Below are 8472 nucleotides of genomic sequence, written 5' to 3' on the forward strand. Positions count from 1 at the left end.
ACTCCCAAGTTTTCCGGGTACCCAACGGCAGGGGGTGCTTGAGGAGACAGCCTATCAGCAGACGAAACATACAAACTAAGGACAGAGAGACCGCAAAATCCATACGACGGCACAGGGACGATTTTAGGATACGTAATCCACAAAGGGTCACAGAACAAAGGCAAAGAAACACCTGTGGACAATACGGTAACCAGGATGCACTGAGCCAGGATGGAAGGGGGGATTAACCCTCCTGTGATCTGAGCCCCTTCTGTCTCTATCGCATTTTGTAGACACCTCACACACGTTGCTTCTTCTGTCAGAAACAGCTTCTCTATCTTACAACACAAAGAAAAGTCCACAAAGAGCTGAGTGCCCAGCACAAAGCGAGCTCACAGGGCAGCGTGGCACAGGCTGGGAGGGAGGAGGTGGCACATCATCACGCCAGCCAGGGCAGGGCAGTGACCTGAGAGCTCTGAGCCACAGCCCCTGCCAGCCACGCAACAGCAGCCCACAAAGGCTGTGTCCACTCACTGTGTCGGTGTGAGTGCGGGTGCTTGGAGTGCTTCTCCGCCTTGTCGGGCTTCTCCGCCTTGTCCTGCTTCTCCGCCTTGTCCTGCTTCTCCGCCTTGTCAGGCTTCTCCGCCGGCTCCTCCTGGTCCCACTCCACTTTGACTGCGTTGGCTTTCTCCAAGTCCAGCTCAGACAGGCTCCTCTGACTTAAAACCAAACGTCGCACTTCCTCTAGGAGGCAGAAAGGATGACTAACTCAGCAGGTCAGAAACACCTCAGCCCTCCCCTGGCGACGACGGCTTCCTCCACCGAGGCCTTGGATCTGTGTTCGGTCCCACACATGCCATGGCGGGGGTGTGGAGCCATCCTGCTCTTCTTGCTCTTTTTAAACCTTCCCGGGGCATGCATGGAGCCAAGCGGTGATGAAGCCCTCATTCTACTCCGGAGTCCCAGGTGGGATTGGGGCACCTCATCCTGGCTTTCTGCTATCACTCAAGTACACTAGACGGCCACATGGAATTTCTGGTTTCCGCCCAGACTTGGGCTGCTGTGGCCATGTAGGGAGTGGACAGTGGGTGGGAACTCTCTGGCTGCTGCACATAAATCAAAAATGTATGTCAATGTTAAATACAAACAGTAGCCCAAGAGAGTAGATGCAGAAGAATCTGGATGCAGAGAAGGGGCAAGACACAGCTGGGAGAAGGTGAACCCAAAAGGAGGACACACAGGCGGGGTCACCAGCTGTCAGGTGGGGGTGCCCAGTCCTGACACCACACAAGGGGGCAACACTGATGTCACCTTTTTCCACCACTGAAAATCAAGCAGATGGGTGGACGGAAGAGAAAAGGTCCCTCTGGTTGGGATGTTCTGGTCAAGGCCAGCAGGTGGGAAGCCACCAGCCTGGACCAGCAAGCCACCTGCGTGCTGACACATGGGCACATGGGGCAGATGGCACCCCAGCACTTGTCCTTCTCCATTACTATAAATGATGGTTTTGTGTGGGAAGAATTCTCTCCACATTTCGTTTTCATTGTATTTGTATTTCATTGAGAGGCACAGTTAGATAGAGATGGTCTTTTGTCCACTGGTTCATTCCCCAAATGACCACAACGGCTGGGACTGGTCCAGACAGACACCAGGGACCTGAGCTCCACCTGGGCCCTCCACGTGGGTGCAGGTGCCCAAGGACTTGGGTCATCTTCTAGCTGTTTTGCTAGGTGCAGAGCAGGGAGCTAGATTGCAAGCCGAGAGCTGAGACTCCACCCAGCACATGGTGGGATGTCACAGCCAGCTGCTTTACCCGCAGCACTGGGAGTGCCGCTCCCTATGGTCGTGTTTGCTGCTCTCCCCCCACAGGGGAGCACACATGACCTTCTGACATTCAATACCGTATTTCCACAAACACCACAAATGTCATCACAACATCTTGGGGAGGTGGCTTTTTTTTTTTTTTTTTTTTTTTGTCTTTTGAATCTTGGCATCCTCTTAGTTCCAGCAAGCAGGCTGCCGGCAGATGACTGTGTCATAGCCTCCAGCCAGGGACACAGACCGTGCCTACCCAGGTCTATCACTCCCCAGCAGCATGGCAGGATACCCAGGCACACCCTGGAGGGAGGCAGCGCCCGAGATGAATGCCATGTGTGCCCCAGGAAGCCGCACTGGAGCAAGCAAGGCAGTACCAGCTCCCACTCCTGCTGGCATGGCTGGGGACCAGAATTCTCTATTGGGGCGATCTGGAGGACATTCGCATATAGACACTGAGGTCCCCCGGGGACTGGATGGACATCTAAACACAGACTCACAGACGTTTCACGCACGGTATTTTCAGCGAGCCTGGGTTTTGACCGTGACCCACGGTCAAGTGTGGCGTTCTGCACCTGGGCACCATGTCTACGCCCAGACAGGCTTGAGGTCCTGGGGTATTTCAGACTGCGGCTCAGGAAGCTCCCTGGCTCCCGCCAAGTTTCCAGAAACGTCGTCAACAAAGCCAGAACGTCCAACGTACCGACAGACGCCACGTCGTCCAGAGAGCCGGCAGTCTTCAGCCCGTACCTGATCTTCCTGGGGACCCTGTCCTTGGTGTTCCACAGCTTCAGGGTTATTTTGTGGGCACATATTTTCTTCAGCAATTCCTTGGTGACGTTGATGTTAAACGTCTGAGTCCACGACACCCAGACTCTGTCTCCTTCTTCCCACAGCTTCACAATCTGTGCAGAACAGGGTTCAGAGGTGTGAGCTACCGTGTGTGAGTGTGTGAGTATGTGTGTGTGGAAGGAGGGCTCTGTCAGCCCATGCTGCTTCAGTCGTGGAGTCAGTGCTCTGTCCCACACCCTTGCATCCATCTGACCTTAAACCTGGCAGAAAGAATCCAACCAAAGCCATCAGCGCCCAGCAGTGGCTGCTCCGGAACCACCAAGCCAGCCTCTGCAGGCAACAAGTGCACACGCGTACACACATGGACACAAGCACGTGCGTGCTGTGGGAGATCGCCCCTGGATCTCTGTGTGGGAGAGCATAAGCGTGCAACACACCGTGTCCCCGGGGAAACCCCCGATGATGGTGTCAGCGAACCAAGAGCTCAGCCTGGCCTGGTCACTGGTCAAGCAGGCAAGAGCAGTGGGCTGCACCCATCTCTTCTCCGTCCCTGGACCAGCTGTGCTGGGACTTCCTTCATAAGCAACTCTGAGAGTCAGCTGCAACCCACAGCCTGTCTGCCAGCCACTCACAGTGAATGTGACCTGATCTGTGACTTGGTTGGAGGGTCCACAGACAGACATGCCTTCCAGCCAGTTACAATGTCATTGCTGGGTGGCAGGACTGTCAGGGAACACCCTTCTGCCTTCCCCTCTCCTAGTCTATATAAATTTGTGTCATTTTGCAATAAACGGACATGCTCAATTACGCTGTCTCCGGTGGCTCCTGTGGCCAAACAACACCATCACCTCAACCTCTCAGTGGTTTTGGGGACCTGCTGGCAGGAAAAGCCACCAAGACACACATGCTGACACACGTGCATAAGTTCACACACACACACGTGTGTGTACCACATCCGAGTGAAAAGCTGGCACACACGGTGAGGGCAGAGGCCCACGCAGGGGCCTGAGTGGTACCCAGGAGCCTGACTTTCTAGAACACCCCAGATGGAAGCACAAGTGGCAGATCCCCAGAGTACACACTGCGCCTAGGTGTCAGACCCCACACGCACACACACCTTCACTCCTGACTCCAGGAATACTTTGGCCATGGCCGGAAAAATCACCACGTCGACTTTCCTGGGTTCAGTGTCATCGGGCAGCAGGTAGTACTCGATGTGGCAGAAGCGATGAGCCCTCACGGCAGAGGTTTCCAGCCGGGGATGTTTCCTGTATTTTTCAATCAGCTTCGTGTATTTTACTCGATGACCTAGAAGTAAAGATTGACAAAGTTCGCTTCAACTTCGTAGGGAAAAGTCCCTATTTCCCTCTGCACAAACAGGATGAGCTCTAAGACACTAGAGATTTTCTCTCTCTCTTTTTAAAAGATTTTATTTATTTTATTGGAAAGGCAGATGTACAGAGAAAAAGAGAGAGAGGAAGATCTTCCATGCGATGACTCACTCCCCAAGTGGCCGGCCGCAACAGTTGGTGCTGCGCCAATCTGAAGCCAGGAGCCAGGAATTTCTTCCAGGTCCCCCATGAGGGTGCAGGGTCCCAAGGCTTTGGGCCGTCCTTGACTGCTTTCCCAGGCCACAAGCAGGGAGCTGGATGGGAAATGAAGCTGCCGGGATTAGAACCGGCGTCCATATGGGATCATGGCATGTTCAAGGTGAGGAGCTTAAACCATTATGCTATCACGCCAGGCCCAAAGTTTGAGATTTTCACCCCCGCAAGCCTCTGCTGCACTAACTGTGCCAGCAAGAGCATCTGTACAGTGTGGTTTGATTAAACTTCTCAGGAATCATTAGAACTTTCCTGGTGTTTAGCTCTGTGGCTTAGCAGGTAAACTCACTGCCTTTAGCACTGGCATTCCATACGGACAGGGGTTCAAGTCCCAGTTGCTCAAGTTCCTATCCAGCTCCCTGATAATGACCCGGGAAAGAAGCATGAGATGGTCCAACTGCTCAGGACTCTGCATCCATGTGGGAGACCAGGAAAAAGCTCCTGGCTTTGCCACAGCCCAGCCCTAACCATGACAGCCATTCGGGCAATCGGCCAGAATGTGGAAGACCTGGCAATCTCACACTCTCCCCCTCTCTAACTCTGCCTTTCAAATAAATAAAACAGAAATTTAAAAACAACGAACCCCCATACACACAAAAAAATTCCTCCAGTTGGCTTGTTAAAGAAAGGTGGGCCCAGTGTGGTGGCCTAGCAGCTAAAGTCCTAGTCTTGCTAGAACCGGGACCCCATATGGGCACCAGTTCGAGTCCTGGCTGCCCCACTTCCAATCCAGCTCCCTGCTTGTGGCCTGGGAAGGCAGCAGAGGACGGCCCAAGAAGACCCAGAAGAAGCTCCTGGCTCTGGATCGGCGCAGCTCCAGCCATTGCAGCCACTTGGACATTGAAGCAGCAAATGGAAAATCTTCCTCTGAGTCACTCCTCCTCTCTGTATATCTGAATTTCCAATAAAAACAAAATCTTCAAAAAAAAGTGTCACATGCCCAATGAAGAAAATACTTAACATATTAAAAAAGAAGAGAGCACATGGGCTGCCGTGCCAGGAGGCAGAGGACAGCCACACGAGCAGCGACGTGAGCAGCTTGCACAGCCAGGCCAGCGGAGTCCCGTCGGGAGGAGTGGGCTTGGGTCTTTTTCCCGGCACTTCACAGCCACAGCTTTTTTATTTCACGACTTAATTATTTGAAAGGCAGACTTAGAAAGACAGGGAGATCCTCTATCCATTCCCCAAATGGCTGCAACGTCCGGGGCTGGGGAGCCAACAGCTCTACTGAGGTCTCCCATGGGTGGCATACACCCAAGTCCTCGAGCCAGGAGTGCTAGCAGGAGCTGGGTGCAGCAGCCAGCCGCAGCCAGCCTCGAACCAGCGTGGAGAAGACCGAGCAGGCGAAGCCCACAGCTGGGACCTCTAAGCCTTGTTTCCATTTTCCAATTTAACTGACTTCTCCAAGGGGCAGAGCTCGCATCAGCTGTTCACTCCCGAGGGGCACGGCCTGAGCCAGGATCCCAAGTCCACCACACTGGTGGCAAGAATCCCAGAAGCCCATCACTGCTGCCTTCCAGAAACTCCGAGGGGCACAGGGTAGGATCTGAGCTGGCAGCCAAACACCTTCCCCGTGGGGGTTTCCTTCCTCGCCTCTGCACCGCCTCCCCCCAGCCCCGCAGCGGCCACAGGTGCCAGCATCTCCTAGGAGAAGGGCCTCGATGCCTCCCCCCCCCCCCGGGCAGCAGGCGCCCTGGCACCTACTCAGCTGTGGCGGGAAGGCCAGGGAGACAATCAGCTTCCAAGGCACGACGTGGGGCACGTCGGAGCGGAAGCAGTTCGGGGCCACGTCCGAGTATTCGCTGCCCTCCTGGCGCCCCAAGTCCAACTCCTTCGCCCGGGCCGAGGCCTTCAGGTCCGCGTCCACGTCAAAGTTGTAGGAGCTGGCGATGGAGTAGGCGGGCTCCGTGCTCCCCCTGTCTTCATACTCCTTGTCCCACGCCTGCACCGACATCCTCTCCCTCCTCGGACCGGGCTGCCGGGAGCCCCACCTGCTGGCTGTGCGGAGACCAAGGCTTTCATCCCCTGTGCTCCCAAAAGAGGGTCTCCCCGAGAAAGGCGCCCTCGGCCCCTCTCCTCCTCCCCTTCCCTGGGCAAGGCCTGAGCTCCGCACACACTGGGCTCCCCGGCTTAGGGCACCCGCACAGAGGACAGGCTCAGCTGCTCCTCCTCTCCCAGCCCCGGGCCCCAGGTGGGCGCAGCTCCCGGACAGCCCAGGAGGGCGAGGAAAGGAGGCCTGCCCAGGGGCAGAGGGCTGTGCCCAGGCGGCCACCACGGGCGTCTGCGCCTCCGGGGAGCCAGGGCCCTGCACGCCCCAGAGCCCGGTGAGGCCGAGGCGGCGGAACCCGGGCAAGACGGGACAGGGTGCTGGGGACCGAGCTGGGGGTCAGTGGAGGCGGACCCCGGCTCAGGCCGAGAAGGGGGGCTGCACGGGCGGCCAGGTCGGGTGTGAAGGGACTCCAGTCGCCCACGTTACCTGCGAGTGGGCGGCAGCCGGGCTCCTCAACCAGCCCAGGCGCGGACGCCTACACCAGTAGCGCATCCAGGGTAAACGGTTACCCTCGGCGGCCCCCTAGCAACTGGGCGCTGTTAGTGTTGCTAGGAGAGAGGCGTGGCTGCGGCCGGGGAGGGGGCGAGCTTCTTGCTCCGAGGCTGCGCCCGACACTTTATCAAATAAACGGCCTCCGATTTGAAGCGCGTTTCCTTTACTCATCCAATCAGCGGTTCGCTCTCTAAGCAGCTCCTATTCTTGCTCGTCACCTGTAGCTTATATACATGGTCAACAGCATCGCTTCCGCTCAGCAGATGCACCTGTGTGACTCCTCGGAACTCCTGGGCTACCTTCAGCAAGGAAGGTCCGCTCACAAGATGCGCATGCCCCAACGAGCACCTTCGTGCACACGTGGGCTCCATCCACGCATCCAGGCACCTCCTTTCTGTCCAGGTGAGGCTGCCTTCCTGGTCTCGGTCTCTCTGTCTCTCTCTCGGTCTCTCAGTCTCTCTCTCGGTCTCTCTCTCTCTCTCTCTCTCTCTCTCTCTCTCTCTCTCTCTCTCTCTCTCTCTCTCTCCCGGGCATCCTCCTCTCAGCCACAGGTCCCTGACTGCCACTAAATACACAAGTTGCTCTTCTGACCCTGGGCACCCCCAGACCCACGACCATCACCCCTCTGTCACACAGGACAAGCTGGGGCAGGCCTGATTCCCAGACACCTCAAGGATTTGTGCCTTAGGGATTGTGGTTTTTCCATGTCAAGGATGACAGGAATACAGTTTTTTCCAAAAGGAAAAATGAAAAGCCAAGTGGAGACAGATATATTCCAAACTGCAGGAATATCCACACAGCCCTGGTAACTCAGAGACACAGATGAAAAGCCAGGCGAACACAGAGAAATTCCTCACACACAGAGGAACTGTGAGAAGGAAGATGATGGGCGTGCAGAGAGCAGCAGTGCCCACTGGGGAGTCCTCCCCAGCGAGCCCCCAACACCCTCCCCGCTCCCCAGCCTCTGCCCAGCGTGGCTCTACACCCTACTGGACGGCGCCAGGCAGCTGGTCTACCTTCCACGAATCGGAACGTGCAGGAGGACAGATCGCCCACTGTGGGACTGAGTGGCTTATCTTTTTATGACTGAGTCGTAAGAGTTTATCGCCAACCCCAACACAAGTCCTTATAGGCCCCAGAGCTTGAAACGGTTAAGTGACACAGACTAAGATCTATCCATCCACTGGCTCGCTCCCCAAGTGGCCACAATGGACAGGCTGAAGCCAGGGGGCTGGAACCTGCGCCATAAGGGACACCAGCATTGCAAATGGTGGCTTCACTCGCTGTGCCACTCCGCTGGCTCCGTCTTTTCATTTTATGATAGCGTCTTCTCCAGCATAGAAGTCTCAAATTTGGGTGGGGGGAATCCCAGTGCCTATAAAACTGTATCACATAATACAATGTTAATAACAATTAAAAAATCAATTTATATAAAAAAAGTCTCAAATTTGGTTAAGATCTGACAATATCTGCTTCCTTCTTTTTCAGAACATACGTTTGCTATTGTTATCTAAGAAACCTTTGTGAAACCTAGGCCCGTTGTAAAAGGAAGAAGTTAAAAAAAAAAAAAAAAGTGGTGTCTACACAGAAAGCAAAATCCACGGACCAAGGCTCCCCGACAGTAAGACTGGATCAAGGATATTCCCAGACACTTCCAGGGACTGCACAGAACAGGACAGCTTTCAGGAAAACCTGACAGTTTGGAGCGCCTGCGAAGGGTCGCTGCTCCTGGAGGAACCC

The 8472-nt window shown here is 55.3% G+C and overlaps 1 protein-coding gene across 1 annotated transcript; it reads right to left on the reverse strand.

Annotated features, from left to right (window-relative positions):
- Positions 1-371: 371 nt before the first annotated feature.
- LOC121165949 (uncharacterized protein CFAP92-like) lies at positions 372-6144 on the reverse strand. The gene is made up of 5 exons (XM_040994969.1): positions 5895-6144; positions 3704-3894; positions 2348-2699; positions 495-723; positions 372-393 (listed from the first exon to the last, which is right to left on the reverse strand). The coding sequence occupies exons 1-5, from the start codon at positions 6142-6144 to the stop codon at positions 372-374; spliced, it is 1044 nt and encodes a 347-aa protein (XP_040850903.1).
- Between the last annotated feature and the right edge of the window lie 2328 nt (positions 6145-8472).

This window comes from Ochotona curzoniae, unplaced genomic scaffold (genome assembly GCF_017591425.1).
Source record: "Ochotona curzoniae isolate NIBS_2020 unplaced genomic scaffold, NIBS_Ocur_1.0 contig_908, whole genome shotgun sequence".
Lineage (NCBI taxonomy): Eukaryota > Metazoa > Chordata > Mammalia > Lagomorpha > Ochotonidae > Ochotona > Ochotona curzoniae.

Excerpts from the sequence above, each read along its gene's own strand:
- LOC121165949 (XM_040994969.1), bottom strand. The coding sequence starts at position 6,144 with ATGTCGGTGCAGGCGTGGGACAAGGAGTATGAAGACAGGGGGAGCACG. Across the intron at positions 3,895-5,894 it reads GGCCTTCCCGCCACAGCTGA|GTCATCGAGTAAAATACACG; the intron begins GTAGGTGCCAGG and ends CTTTACTTCTAG. Across the intron at positions 724-2,347 it reads GCAGAACGCCACACTTGACC|AGGAAGTGCGACGTTTGGTT; the intron begins GTGGGTCACGGT and ends TCTGCCTCCTAG.